General features: G+C 41.8%; 1 protein-coding gene across 4 annotated transcripts in view; it reads left to right on the top strand.

Moving 5' to 3' along the window:
• The window catches only part of PLCB4 (phospholipase C beta 4), a 164,895-nt gene that overhangs the window by 11,572 nt on the left and 138,178 nt on the right, over positions 1-15,145 (top strand). For all 4 annotated transcript variants that reach the window (XM_039224818.1, XM_039224831.1, XM_039224824.1 and 1 more), the window contains exons 2-3: positions 13,259-13,339; positions 14,154-14,213. In XM_039224818.1, the coding sequence (XP_039080749.1) occupies positions 13,259-13,339; positions 14,154-14,213 (141 nt within the window). The remainder of the gene's footprint in view (positions 1-13,258; positions 13,340-14,153; positions 14,214-15,145) is intronic.

Genomic DNA, 15,145 nt, shown 5'->3' on the forward strand with positions numbered 1-15,145 from the left:
CAACAGTCCAGGATAATCCCAGGTTTTCCTTGCATAGATCCCAGGTTCACATTTGCTTCTTTACCTGTGGGTAAGGTTAGAAGAGCAGTTTCAGATCACAAAGTTTGCTGACCTGCCCTGTGTCACTACCTGCCTCTGAGTGTGTGAGCTGCAGGAAGGAGCCACTGCCTTTGATAAAAAAAAAAAAAAAAAGAAGTGTGACTTGATTGGAGCAATGAAAACATGTATGTTCAATCAGATGTATCATAGAGTGATAAGTACAGACATCCAACCATCCAAGGATTTGGGGATGAGAAAGTCTAAAAGTGTCAGAAATGTAAGAGCCCATTTTCCAAAGGAGGAATAACTACAGGTTGGGCTTGACTCACCAGCACGTATAGTTACAGAAAGGCAAGGAAGACAGGTATGAGCCTGAATAAAGTCCTGCTAGGAGACGTGACCTCAAACCTGGAGAGAGCAGTGAGGCCTGAAAGAGAAAGCATAAGTTACAAATGTGAAGAGACAAGGGTTTAAAAGGGCAGTGATTGGTTAATAATTGTATCAACTTTTGCTGTGTAACTGCACCAAAGCCTAATGGCATAGCAGAGCAAAACTTTGCTCTGCTCCCTTAGGTTCTGTGGCTGGGATAGCAAATTACGCTGACAAAAGCCAGATGGAGAGGAGAAAAGGCATGCAAATTTTATTGATGTTAATATTTTTACAGGCACAGGAGCTTCATAGAAAAGTGAAACCCCAAAGAAATGGTTCTACTCAGAAGCTTCTATACCATTTTAACAAAAGATGATAAATTGTGGAGAAGTGACTAGACAAAGGGAAAGGGGATTTGGGTTTCTAGGGACGGCAAGTTATGGGAAGGTGGATTTATATGGGGAATCAATAATTGAATGGGCTATGTTCCAGTAAAATTTTATTTTCAAAAACAGGGGCAGACTGCATTTGACGCACAGGCTGTAGTTTGCAGACACCTTGCTCAGAAGACAAATTATGTTAAATAGAAATGAATAACCTGTTGGGTTGATGGTAATGATACTTTCGGTTTCAAGTAGTTACTTTTTAGCTCATCATTTGGCCCTACAAATGTATTATTTTGTATTTAGATTACTGGTTCTCCCTTTATTTTGCTGCTTCTCTATAATTCTATCAGGCCTTGGGTCTTTCTTTTCTATAAGAGGCTCCTGGTTTGTTTTTGCTTAATTACTCTTTTCATTGTTATGTTTTTCCCTTTCTGTGAAGTTTCTTTGAGTTTGCACTTCTTCATTTCTTCACAAGGTTAGAAGATAACTCTGTCCCCTGGAGGAATAGGAGCATCTCACGCATGAAACAGCATCTTGAATCAGTCTCATGGAAAACTCTACAGCTTGAGATTCATGCCAGTCAAGGGTGCGGAAAGGACTGCTTATTCCCCTAAGATGTGAGACATGTCCACTAAAACCTAGAGAAGAAAATCTAGGCGGGCATAGATTGACAAGGAGCCTGTGGAAACAGAGTGAAAGAAAATGAGAAGAAAGTAAATAAGGAGCCAATAAAATTAAAATATAGAGGCTGAGGAGCTCCTTAAGTGCTAGTTATTTGTGGCTTCTTTTCAACCTGCTGTGTAAAGAGGAAAATGCTCAGTATTCACTCCTTCAAGCCATGTCTGGGGGTGCAAGTAAGCAGACTGCATGGTGGCCAGGGTACCCTACCATCAGGGCAGCTGAGGACAGCTGTGCAGATGTCCAGGCCTATGGGGAAGAGGCCTGAAGGACATTCAGACTGCATTCTCTTTGGGATTGCACCCTGTTAATGCATGTGCTCTAGCTGTTGAATTAATAGAGTTCATTCAAGGGTGAACAAATGAACAGTCAAGTGAAATGTAGAGCTTATGCTAAAGTGAATCACTTTGAAGTCCCTTCTTGAGTAATAAAATTGCATTTCTTTAAACTCTGCTTCATGTGAATGAATTCCCTCTTCCTAAACATTATGAGGAAATGTTTATGTTGTTACTGATTGCAGTGGGTTTAAAAAAATTTTTTTTTGTTACTTATTTTTGAGAGGGAGAGAGAGACAGAATGGGAGTGGGGAGGAGCAGAGAGAGAGAGAGAGAGAGAGAGACAGAATCCAAAGCAGACTCCAGGCTCTGAGCCGTCAGCACAGAGATGCATGCGGGACTTGAATTCACGGACCGCGAGATCATGACCTGAGACAAATTTGGGCTCTCAACCTACTGAGCCACCCAGGTGCCCCTGATTTCTGTGGTTTTTAGGGAGTGTGCTTTTTAGCCTTTACACTAGAAATATCTGCCATGATGAGCATTCACTTGGTGCTCTGCAGAGGGTGTTACTGTGTAAATGCTGTTGAGTAAATGGTGGCTTCGTTTAAGCCCAGAAGAACCTTGTTGTTAGGGAGGTCTCGAACCTCCTTTTACAGATGCAGAACCAAGGCTTGCCGTGGTTGAACCCCTCAGCCCAGGTGCCATGGCCAGTCGCAGCTGAGCAGAAAGATCCTGTGTGCTAGCCTGCAGTGGTTCTCAAAGTGTGCTCCCTGACCAGCAGCACATGGAGCCCTTGCTAGAAATGCAAATTATCAGGCCCCACCCCAGACCTAGTGAATCAGAAACTCTGAGGTTAGGCTCCAGCAATCCCCATTTTCAGAGCCCTCTGGGGTGGTTCTGATGATGTAGCTCAAGTTTGAGAACCATGAGGCATAGCATGTCATAGAATTCTAGACTTTCCTGGAAAGAAAAAAAAAAAAGAATGCTTTTCAAGGTCTTTATAGCTAATCAGCCCAACCAAGAAACGCAGATAAAGAGGGGAAACAGTTCAGTAAAAGAAACTTTTCTTTTTCCAGAGGAGTTGAATATATTAGATTTTATTTCCCTCTTCAGTGTGCCAGGCACAGTACTAAGCAGTTGACATCAGTCATCTCTTTAAACCCTCAGTTGGTGGTAAGGATTAAATCAGATTGCTTTTCACATTACACAGATGAGGAAAGCAGGGAATTATTAGCAAAGAATGCCTTGTTTTAGGCAAAGTTGCCTTCCTAAGGGGACGGAAGGGATCTATCAGTGGATTACCTCCTAGTGCTGACATGGAAACTCCCAGGTTGGCTGGTTATAGGTCACATTACTTAGAGAGGTTGAAATTGCAGTAAGGTTAGGTATTAAGTCTTGGTTAGCTGACACAGGTCCTTAACATAAGTGACGCCATTCAGGGCGTATGATTTTCTTTTTAATGATACATATAACTTATATTAAATAAATGTGTATGTTCCTCTTTTGCTAATCTGTGTTTGTCAGTTTAATTTTCGGACCCAGCCAGAGGCCCTAAGAGGATACAGGAACACTTTTTTCTTCCCCTACACAGTTTTTTGAAGATATGTATGATGTTTTATATATATATAAATATTTGGAATATATATATAGAATATATATATTTGGAAGCTACTTAAGTCTGTGTATCTATCTCAGGCCATAATTATTTATATGACTACATCCAGGAGTTCTTAATTTGATTTTTTAAAGGAAATGAGGATGAAAAGAATTTATTTTTCATACATTTGCCCCTCACAGCAGATAAGTGCCTCATAAGTGCCCCCTCAAAATACTAATACCTTTACCTTATAGTCAATAAATATCAGCCTGTAGAAAAGTATTAACCAGGATGTTTTTCACCTTTAATTTTTTTGGAGAAAAAAACCCAACTAGGTACAATATACTCTATAGAACAAACGTAGTATTTCTTTTCAATCAATGAAAATAGACGTAAAATATCCTCAGTAGGGAAGCCTGTCTCTTAAAACATTGATAGATTAGTAAACACACAGTTTTGAAACTACTTAGTCTTAAAGCCATAAATGGTAAATAATTGCTCTGAAATGATACCATGTCAGAAACATGTAATGAAGTGTGTGGGCTGAGCCAATATGGCTTTCCCAGATAGCGAACTTGCTCTTTCTACTAAGGAATTCCCCTGATAACAGCCTGCTGGCCCTTCTACTGCTCGTGTGTGGCTCCTCTTCTCCCAAGTACCTAAAGGGGCAGATGATCCTCTTAACTCTGTGAAATGTAAAAAGGAGCCTAGTTTTTGGATACTCACCCAAGTCAGGTCGCCAGGATGTTGTTTGCATATAAAGAAAGGGTTTGCACTAAGTGGTATTTAGGGTAGAATCTTTACTAGAGAGCTCTTTCTTGAAGAGTCTGAAATAGACATAGTTGGTTAAGGGCACGGGTTTGAAGTTAAACAGATATATCTTTTTTTTTTAATGTTTTGTTTATTTCTAGAAAGAGAGAGAGAGAGAGAGACAGCGTGAGCAGGGGAGGGTCAGAGAGAGAGGGAGTAGCAGACTCTGAAACAGGCTCCAGGCTCTGAGCTAGCTGTGAGCACAGAGCCCGACGTGGGGCTCGAACCCATGAACCGCGAGATCATGACCTAAGCGAAAGTCGGACGCTTAACCGACTAAGCCACCCAGGCGCTCCTAAACAGATATATCTTTAACTTTGGCTTTGCTACTCAAGAAACGAACTGTAAGCCAATCTTAATCCCACTGAGCATTAAGTCACAGCTTCCTTGTCTGAAAACTGGGGATGAGAGTACCTACCTCACAGGGACATTGTGAGAAATAATTAGAATGGATATTTTTAAAAAATTATTTTTACATTTATTTATTATTGAGAGACAGAGTGCGAACAGGGGAAGGGCAGAGAGAGAAGGAGACACAGAATCCAAAGCAGTCTCCAGACTCTTAGCAAGCTGTCAGCCTAGAGCCCGACGCGGGGCCTAAACCCACAAACCCTGAGAACATGACCTGAGCTGAAGTCGGATGCTCAACCAACTAAACTACCCAGGCACCCCTAAGATGGATATTTTTAGAATGTGAGTGAGAGTGTACCTGTCTTTTGGCTTCAACCTTCAGTGGCTCACTGCCTCATTTCAAATAATTTCCAAATTCCTTCCATGACTTACTAGCCCCCATATGACCTGCCACTTCACTGTCCCATTGATATTCCTGAAAATACCAGGCACACTTAATCCTCAGGGCCTTTGCACTTGCAGCTCCCTCTCTGGACTGTTCTTTTGTATGTTCTGTTCACACACGCACACATGGGCACGCATACACACACACAGACATTACTCTTAGCCTTTTAGATTTTGGGGGGCTTTTTACCTTCATATTTATCAATTCCTGATATATTGGTTTTTTGTTCATTGTCAAAATTCCCCCTAGAATATAAGCCATGAAAGCAGATACTTTGTTTTTATTTACTACTCCAGCAGGGAATTCATTCATTAAGCACCTCCAGTAATCGAGCAATTCCTTAGTTACACATCTTGGTCTTGTGTGTGTATGTGTGGTTTATTGGTTTTGTTTTTGGTTTTGGTTTTTTTTGCTATTTTATTTTATTTTTTTAAATGTTTTATTTCTGTGAGAGAGAGAGAGAGAGAGAGAGCGTAAGCAGGGGAGAGTCAGAGAGAGAGGGAGACACAGAATCTGAAACAGCCTCCAGGCTCTGAGCTAGCTGGCAGCACAGAGCCTCACGTGGGGCTCGAACCCACGAACCATGAGATTGTGACCTAAGCCGAAGTTGGACACTCAACTGACTGAGCCGCTCAGGTGCCCCATATTTTTGCTATTTTAAATGGTTCCTAATTTTTAAGGAATTCTAAGGGTACCAAGGAACTGGAATTGGAGGTCCTTTTGTGAGGAGCTCTGGAGAATGGTTAGCAAGAGGCCCTGTCTGTGGCAGTCATGGAGGTATGCCACTTACATCTCCTTCCAGGGGACCCTGCCACTAGGTGTGTGGTCACCAGACAGCCTTTAGCTGCTGCAGCTGCTTATGACATTCATCCCGACGTCCCCAGCCAGTGAGTGCCATGGTAGAGATTCTGGAACAGTACCTTTTCTGCCCCAGAGGAGGCTAGTGGGCAGTCCTTACTCCAGGGCTCCCATCCACCTGGTGGAGAACCTTCTTCTCTCCCCCCACAGGTCTTAACATCTGCCTTGTGGTTTGAAGGCTCTCCCTGCTTGCTCCAACCCTCTTAGCACCCCCTTCCCCTGATGCAGCTAGCCCTCCCGAAGTGTAGAATGATGCTAAGCATTCAGATCTGCAATTTTCTACAGCTGTGCTCTCTATAGAATTCTCTAGGTGACAGCAGTGGCCCTTGTATCCGTGTTTCAGTATTTTCTGCACTTCTTCTAGACAACAAGAAGTGATAGAGCCAGGTTTGGCCCTAAGATCCCCTGAGACTGTATCTTTGTGGCCCAAATATAAGCTATTTCAGCAGACAAAGTGGAAGGGAGTGAACACAGCATGCAGCTAGTGTAAAGACAGGCATTTTAAAAGCGGAATTACTGAAGTAGGAAACATGTATATTCAGAGGGAAGTTCCATGAAAGTCCTTTGAGATTCCTTCCCTTCAATGAGTCTGTTCAACTTGGACTGTCCTCTCTAGATAGCAGTAGCTTAAAACATTTTTCCTTGACCTGCCTCTTCAGATAATATGTCTTCTCCGTCACTGTATTTCTAATCATTTCCTCATTGCAGTTTATAATTCTGGAACAAATTGTGGTTTAATTAGAAGTGCCTTAGTGAAAAGGATTTTCCAGCTTGTGGTCATGCTTCAAGCCCATCTGTAAAGCACATCTCCTGTTGTTCTAAGAATTTTAGGTGGGGGGGGGGGAGGGTGTCAGAGAAAAAGTTACTCTGGCACTTGTTGAAGAATGATAGGGCACACTGTATTCAAGAAATACAGTACTTGGGGAGAGGTTGAGCTCAACTCTGAATACAATGAGGAAAGGGGGATTTATGGCTAAGGAGCAGGTAGAGGTGGATGGTGCAGATGGTGGAGGTTGAGGCATCGGATCAGATATCCAAGGTGATCAGGTACTGAGGGTAGGAAATTCTAGCTAAACCAGCTTAGCAGGATTCCAGCTAAAATCAGTGAATGCAAAGAAGACATGGAAGCCCAACAGTAGAGGTCTAGGTGGGAAGAAGGCTTGCTCAAGGAGAGAATCTTTGGTGGGAGGGGAGAGGTGTGGGGAGGAAGGGGGCATACTTGATTTTAATATTTGTTGTAAAATTTATTACAAAAGTAGTTATCTTCCTCCCTGGCTCTGAATAAATTTTTCATCTTTAATTTTTCCTTATTTTAGTTGCTAAGGCTACTAAGTTGCTAAGGTTTGACTAACATGGCAGTTTTCCTGTCCAAGTAAGTTACTTTCAGTGACCACCCACTCCTCCTAAAAGGATGTTTTGTGGACTTTGTTCTTCCTTCTGCAAGCTAAGAGGGAGTCACTGAGTAGCCTCAGAATAACTGCTTCGGGGGTTCCATGGCTAGACTCAGGGAGCCTGTCCCAGTGTCCTGCCATAGAACAAGAGCACTCTCAGAATCAGAGCATCCAGATTTGGCCTCAGAATGCCCCCATCAGCGATTCTGCAGGGAGGGAGAGGCATGGAGACGGACACAAAGAGTCTGGCATCTCATGCTGGCAGACCTTAGAAATGGAGTCCCAGAGATATAACGTCTTTGTCTGGAAATAAACGGGAAAGTGGGAATTCACAAGTACTGATGCCCATAGTTTAAGCAATCAGAAACACAGAGTTTGACTCTCTTAGGGGCTCATCCACACACATCCTCCCATAGCCGCAATTCAGATCCTACTTGAGCTGACCACAAATTCTCACAGCCAAAAATACATCAGAGGCCTTGTTAATAATAAGCACCAGTAGATTAAATTTCAGGTAAAAACTGCATATAACTTGAAAAATCAGGAAAGGTGTTATGCTCTTCCCTTGCTGCTTTTCAGTAGCCTTCACCTCCTCTTCTAAGCCAGGTCACTTGGAAAGTTGAGGATATTCTTTGTCCGCCCTTCCTCCCTTCCTTCCTCCCTCCCTCCCTCCCTCCCTCCCTCCCTCCCTCCCTTCCTTCCTTCCTTCCTTCCTTCCTTCCTTCCTTCCTTCCTCCCTCCCTTCCCCTTCCCCTTCCCCTTCCCCTTCCCCTTCCCCTTCCCATCTCTGCACCCAACATAGGGCTTAAATTTACAACCCTGAGATGAAAAGCCACATGCTCTTCTGACTGAGTTAGTCAGGTGCCCCTTTGTTCTTTACTTCTAAAGAAAGAAAAAAATGAAGCATGTGAAAAAAAATGGGAAATGATTAAAACTTTCCACTTGATACCAGAAAAAGAATTCACTGCATCTCTGTCATTGATGAAATGAGCAAGTTACATGTTTGTGGTTGGTTATTGAAGGGGAGATATTCTCATTTCTGTTTCTATGGAATTTAGAACCCAGAGTAGATCTGGCACTTTGTGGAGCTTGCCAAATAACTTCCTGGATTGCCCTCTCACCCTCTGAGAGCATTATCCACCACATCAGGGAGGTGCAGGGTGGGGTCTCCTAACCCCAGCAATGTCTCCTTGGGTCACTACTCACCACTGAAGAGGGTAAAAGCTAAAACCGTGTTCTGAGGGCTGAGTTTGTGTACCTGATTTAGGCTGAGGTGGGCTCAGGCAGAGAGCAAACATGACCTGACCTCCTTGTGAGAAAACCAAAATTTCACTGAGCCTCGTGCAGTGGTAATTGACAAACTCTGGGTTTCCTCTATACTTCGACTCCCAGGTTTGCATTCTGTAGCAGTGAAAATCAGCACACAGTAGTACTGTTGCTGGTTGTAAAGAGCCACGTAACAGAAATGCTCTCCCTGATGCAACATATATGTGTCTCTGCTGCTCATTGTCTCTCTTCTTGTGCAACTTGCTAACCTCACTTCGGATCAGTTTACTCATCTGTAAGGTAGGGATGGTGGTATTTACTTCCTTTGTTCTTAGATGATTAATTGTAACTGATAACTGGCAACATTAGTAGTAATTACTATTACTGTGTTATTAATAATCAAGGAAAATTTACTGTGTTCTGATTGTGCACCAAGCGCTTGAATGCCCAGAAGCAGCCTGTGAGATGGGCAGTTATTATTGGTTGTTTTCCTTGCTTTTGGAGATGAAGAAACAGAGCTCAAATAAGCCTGTAAGTGTCCAGCCACATTCGGATCTAGTCTGTCTGCTCTTAAAACCGATATGAAATGCCCAGTGGTTTCTGGTGTTCATGAAGTGGTTTTTGTGCTATTGACACATGTTTCTGCCACATCACAAAGTAAGCTGTATTCAGAAATGGTGGTAAAATTAATGTAACAAGGATTTAGGCTGAAGGGAGGAAAAGAAATATGTGAAGGACATCAAATTGCAGGCAGCCACTCTGGGCAGCAAAAATGTTCCACAAAGCTGGAAAAAGTGAGCTTCACAGCTGCTACTTGGGATGCTAGTGGCCAAAGCAGTGCAGGAAAGACTGCGTAGGACTGTCTGCTGGCTTCTTATAAAGGAAGCAACAGATCAGGAAAAAACATTTTACTTGGTACTAAATCCTAGAAAACACTCCGACATGATGTAAGAGGCTGTGAAAAACACCCCTCCAAAAGTAACTTGGTAATAAATATGGTCTGTGCAGCTTGGGGGATTCACGGGGCGTGGGGGGGGGGGGTGGCACTCAAGACACACGCCAATAAAACCTGAAGTTTCCAGTGCCCTTCTTACTATAGTGATGGTTACTGGCGTTCAGTGACGAGAGTAGAGGAGCCCCCAGATGTGACTGCTGAGCAGTAACCTGGACCCAGTCCTAACAAAGGCACCCTCACTCCTGGGCCTCAAAGCAGCTGTGATTCAAATGTGGGCTTTGGTGGAGCCAGTAACCCCAACTCTGCCCTATCAGCTATTATGTTGTGGGCAAGATGCTTCATTTCTGTGTCTTGATGGCCTCCTCTATAAAACAGGAACAAGAATAGTACCCCCCTTGTAGGAATTTTGGGACGTGAATAAGGTAACGTGTCCGAAGTGCACGGAGCATCGCCTGGCGCTCAGTAAGCACTGTGCTTATCTGCTAGTAACAGCTGTCTCAGGGCACAGAAACAGTACTTTGTGTATTTAGTGCCACAGACACCTTTGGGGCTGTTTATCAACACACCAAACCTGTATATATCCTTCTTGGTGTCTGGTTGAGCATGAGATAGAGGAGCAAAGGTTTATATTCAGTTTAAACAATTTAACCCAGGAAGGACATCTGTCTAAAGAATCATAGGCCATGGAAATGAATACTAAAGCTGCGAATGCTCTTAATGTTACCTGACTAGTCTCTTCACATGGTAATAGTGCATGGCAGTGGTCTGGGATGGAACGGCGGTGGCCAGTGTCTTTCTGCTCCTGTGTGGGATGTGAGCTGAGAAGCCCAGTGCCTATCATCTCACAGGGTCTATAAATTAGAAGGGAGATGAACAACTGCAGTGAGCATTCTGGATCCTTCCAAGGGGAAACCATACCCATGAGGGTAAAAAACAACTTCGGGACCCATCTGTTATAGCAGGTCTATAAATCATTTCTGATGACAGAATGTCATCACTGTGGGCTTTAGTTCTAACTTGAAAAAGTAACAAAATTGTGATTCTGTCTGAGAGAGGAAGTATTTGTGCAGAATCAGAAAGCCACTTCCTCTGGAATAAAGAGCTGAAATAAATAGGCCATGTGACATCACTTGGGCTTTGAAATTCCAGGATCTGATAGACAGCACAAGCTCCTGGTTAACTATTCCAGACTCCACCTGCGTCCCCAGTCTATCGTCTGTTTTCACGCCAGCGGTTTATAACATTGAGGTTTCATAAGACCTCTAGTGGCCTTTCCAGAACTCAGATGTCACTTGTCTCTCTCCACCTTTAACAAAGCCCTCTTCTCTTCCTGTCAGTTCTTATCAAACCAGGAAACAAGGACAGGGAGCCCAAACTTCCCCAAAGGTGGAGCCTGAAAAAGCAGGGTTCATTGACCAAAAATCTAATGATAATTGGCAGAAGGGGAGCTTCTGAGTCAAGGTTGACAAAATACAACAGGCACAGGTTTTGGAATCGGGAAAACAGTTTGCATCCCAGGTCTGTTACTTATCAGCTGTGGTTTTAAAGAGGTGAAATTGAAATTTCAAGGTGGCGATGATAAGTTCTGGGGGTACTTCATAACTGACAGAGAAAGAAAAAAAATCATTGCAATTCTGGAAGCTGAGTGACTGAAAGTTCCACTTCAAAATATGTTGAGAAACCGTTCTTATTTATCATGCATATTTCATGGATCACTTCAAATCCTTATTTGGAATAGGATAGAGTACACATAAATAATAATGTTGGTGGCTGATTCATTGTGGGTCTACTCTATAAATACCATTTTAGGACCCACTTTTGAATGTTGTGCACCAGAATTCCATATTATCATAAAGATGCTGCTTGGGAAGTATTTGAAAATGTGTGAATTCTCCTATTTTAATTAGCTGCTGATTCATATTTCCCAATCATTAATGTTACAAGATTCCCTATCACCTTGTAGGTCAAGTTTAATACCTTTTGTGTGCCATGCAGTATCCTTCTGATCTAGCCAGTCTCATCTATTGCTACTCTCTAACCACATCAACTCCTCAGAAGGAATTCTGTGATGTTCTAACCACAACAACTCCTCAGAAGATCCCAGTGTTTGGGTCAAGCCTACATGTCATTGCAAATGCTGTTCTCTGCTCTGCATGGATAACTTCTACCCATGCTCTAAGACCTATCTAAAGTATAAGCTTCTGGGTCAAGTTTTTCAAAACGGTCAAACCATCCAAAAGTGCTGTCATTGTGGGTCACATATTGGCAATATCATGTTAGTAATTTGCTACCACAAATGTAAATTTGAACCAGACATTATTGATAGTACCTACAACTTGCTGAACTTGGTGTGTCAAGAACTTTACGCGTATCAACTCATTTAATTCCTGCAAGCCTGAAAAGTATGTGTAAATACATCCATTTATTAGATAAGGATTCTGAAACTTAGAAAGGGCTCTTCTAAGAGATGATAAAAAATAAGTGGAAGACCTGGGTTTTGAGTCCAAAAGCAAAGGTCATCCCATGCCCTCACTCTTTCTGTTTTCCATTGCTCTGTCTGCAGTGCTTAGCACATGCCTGGCATGGAATTGAAATGGTTATGATATACTTCACCTGTCAGAAGACCACCAAAACAAATTGGAAGTCTGACTTTGTTCGAGGCTCATGGGACTCTAAATTCTGACACTTTATGGTGGCCCAGTATCTTGACATTGCATTACCTTGATGAATGCTGCCACTTCCCTAAAATTTAGAAAGCTCTGTTTTGATCAGTGAAATCTGAACTACCCTTAAAGTCTTAATCCTATAATTGCTCTTTATTTATTTTAAGTCACTGCCCTGATCCATGTTTGGCAGACAGGTTTCCCATTGTTGGCACTGCGATTATCTAAGAGAACAAGGTCTTTAGATCATGAGAAGGACATGTGGATTTGTTGACACGTGGGTGCCAAGGCTTGGTACAATGCAGTCAGAGAGCAGAAGGTATCTGGGTTCATTTCCTGAATACTCTTTTTCTTTCACTGATACAGAATTTTCCTGCTGCTCATGAGCACAATGGTGCTTTCTTGCTAAAGACCAGAGATCCTTTGCCAAGTATATTGTAATAGCCCTGGGGCCCCTGCTGGGGCCTAACATTCCTTCTGAATTCAAATTTTGATTCTTTGGGTTTCAAACATAGTTTCTGGTGTCAAAGGCCACAACAGTGTTCTCAAACTTTAGCATATATTAGAATCACCTGAGCTCTACCCCCCGGAGACTCTGATTCGGTCCATCTGGGCTGGAGCCCTAGACTCTACAGTTCAGTCAAGCTCCCAGGCAATGTTGATGTTGTTGGTCCAAGTTCTACACTTTGCATAGCTCAAAATCCTTCTCAAGTCCTGGTTTACAGGACACCAAATGAAGTTGGATGTAAAGCAAAAATCTCAGCAGTTTTCCGAGTAAGCATCCGAATGCTGAATTGTGTAGACAAAAAAAAAAAAATATCATAGACTTAAGAAAAATTATCTCCTGATTTTTTACATCGTATTAAATATAGGCAATGATTCCTCTTTTGTGGAGGGAGACCAATTGGCTGGAATCTGGGAGTCCTTCTTCCTTCCCTGAGCTCTTCTAAGGTGCTAGAGAAACTTATGATCAGTCTTTGAATATAAAAGTGAATGCAGAGAGTTTTCAAGATGAAAATATTCCATAATATAATAAGAAATATGGTCATTAGATTTAGGATGCAAAAGGGTGATTTCTCATTTTCCCTCATTTAGAGGCCAAAAGATATTTGCATTTTTATTAGAGTCAAAATGGTATGAGTCATACAGATCAACACATCTCTTTTTAACAGGAATCCTTTGTGTTTGAACCCAACTGTCTCTTCAAAGTGGATGAATTTGGCTTCTTTCTAACCTGGAGAAGTGAAGGCAAGGTATGGCACAAGAACAGCAAGTTGTTCTCTCCTGCTCTCTGGCTTAAACTATTTTATCTCAACAAGCAGGCAAAATGCCTCTCAAGGGCATGGACCCTGTGCTTATTCATTTCTTCAAGATTTTTAAAAACGCACTTCGATGTGCCAGGCATTGGGGATACAGTGGTAACCAAAGGACAGTACCTTAGACCTCATAGATTCCAGTCTAGAAGAAAAAGCAGGCATTACCAAAAAAAAAAAAAAAAAAAAATATCATTGAGTGCTGTGAAAGAGAATGTCAGGTTGTTATAAGAGTTTGACACAGGCAGATCTGATTTTCTCTTGGGAATTAGAAAGGTTTCCTAGAAGAGATGTTCAAGCTGAGTCTCAAAAGTACATTAAGAGCATGGTCATCTTGTTACAGCCCAGGACTATATTCAGTACACAGCACAGTGCACACACTTAAGGAATCTTTGAACTGAATTTAACAAAGTAGAATTGGAATTCTATAAAAGCATTATTCCCACTTAATATTTCATGTACACACATATATTTAATGACACATATACACTGGTAACAGTATTATATGCATAAAGGTAACAGCACTTTATAAACATAAATAATTATTCAGACTTCGTTCATATATATGTATATTTGAAATGGAATGTGTGAGGTCTTGACTATTTATGATCATTGGGTGTTACGATTACTATCTTATGTTTTTCACTCCCTCTCTACCTTATTGTTGGCATTGTTTTCGTCATCATGTATCTCATCTGTGCCACAGGTCTGGCAGGATTTTGGCTCACTACTGTATTATATTCTCTCTTTTCAGGAAGGACAAGTTCTAGAATGCTCTCTCATCAACAGTATTCGATTGGGCGCCACCCCAAAGGTACCTGTGTTTGGCATTTGCCAATCTTCTAAACACAGATTTCCTTATGTTGGAAAAAGTTTCTAGAATCCTATTTTAACCTGTTATTGCCCAAACTCGTCAACTGGGAATTAAGAAAACACAGTTCAGAAATCTTTTCATCTATGAGGCACCTGGGTGGCTCAGTTGGTTAACCATCTGACCTCAGTTCAGGTCATGATCTTGCAGTTTGTGAGTTTGAGCCTGGCATTAGGCTCTTTGCTGACCGCTCAGAGCCTGGAGCCTGTTTCAGATTCTCTGTCTCCTCTCTCGGCTCCTTTCCACTCACACTCTGTACCTTTCTCTCTCAAAAATAAATAAACAGTAAAAAAAAATTTTTTTAATCTTTTCATCTGTAACTTTTGGATGGTTTGGATTGCATTATGTTTAGTTATATTTAGAAATGTTATTCATTTTTCAAAGAGAAGATGCTTGCATGATACCTGCACCAAAGAAATCATTTCCTTAACTCAGAAATTAATTTGTCAAGGGCCCCCTCCCTCTGCTGCCATTTTTTTTCCTTTTAGCAAACAGTGAGTCACTTCTGCTCTGCGGTTGATGTGGAAATTTAAATAGCTTGGGTAGTTCCATATTTGTGCACCTGTGCATGCAGACATTGGCTCACCTTGGAGCTCCGTTTGCCTCTGAGAGACAAAGATGACAGAGCATATAAATCAGTCTTCTTCACAGTGATTGATTTGTTTGAATAAGAAGCTGTTTGCATAGTGGTGCTAGGAATTTAAAAGCTGGCTTTTTTCTAGAATATTAAAGCGCAGTATTTATTCCCATTTTCATAATAGCCCTGCAGGTTTTTAGATGTTGAAAACAAATAATGTTCCTCAATTTGTTTCTCTTTCTCATTTTTCAAGCTGTCCTCTTTTTATGTTAGTTAAAATTTCTGTATATCTATGTTG

The sequence above is a fragment of the Hyaena hyaena genome, unplaced genomic scaffold (assembly GCF_003009895.1).
Source record: "Hyaena hyaena isolate Hyena2069 unplaced genomic scaffold, ASM300989v1 scaffold_16, whole genome shotgun sequence".
NCBI lineage: Eukaryota > Metazoa > Chordata > Mammalia > Carnivora > Hyaenidae > Hyaena > Hyaena hyaena.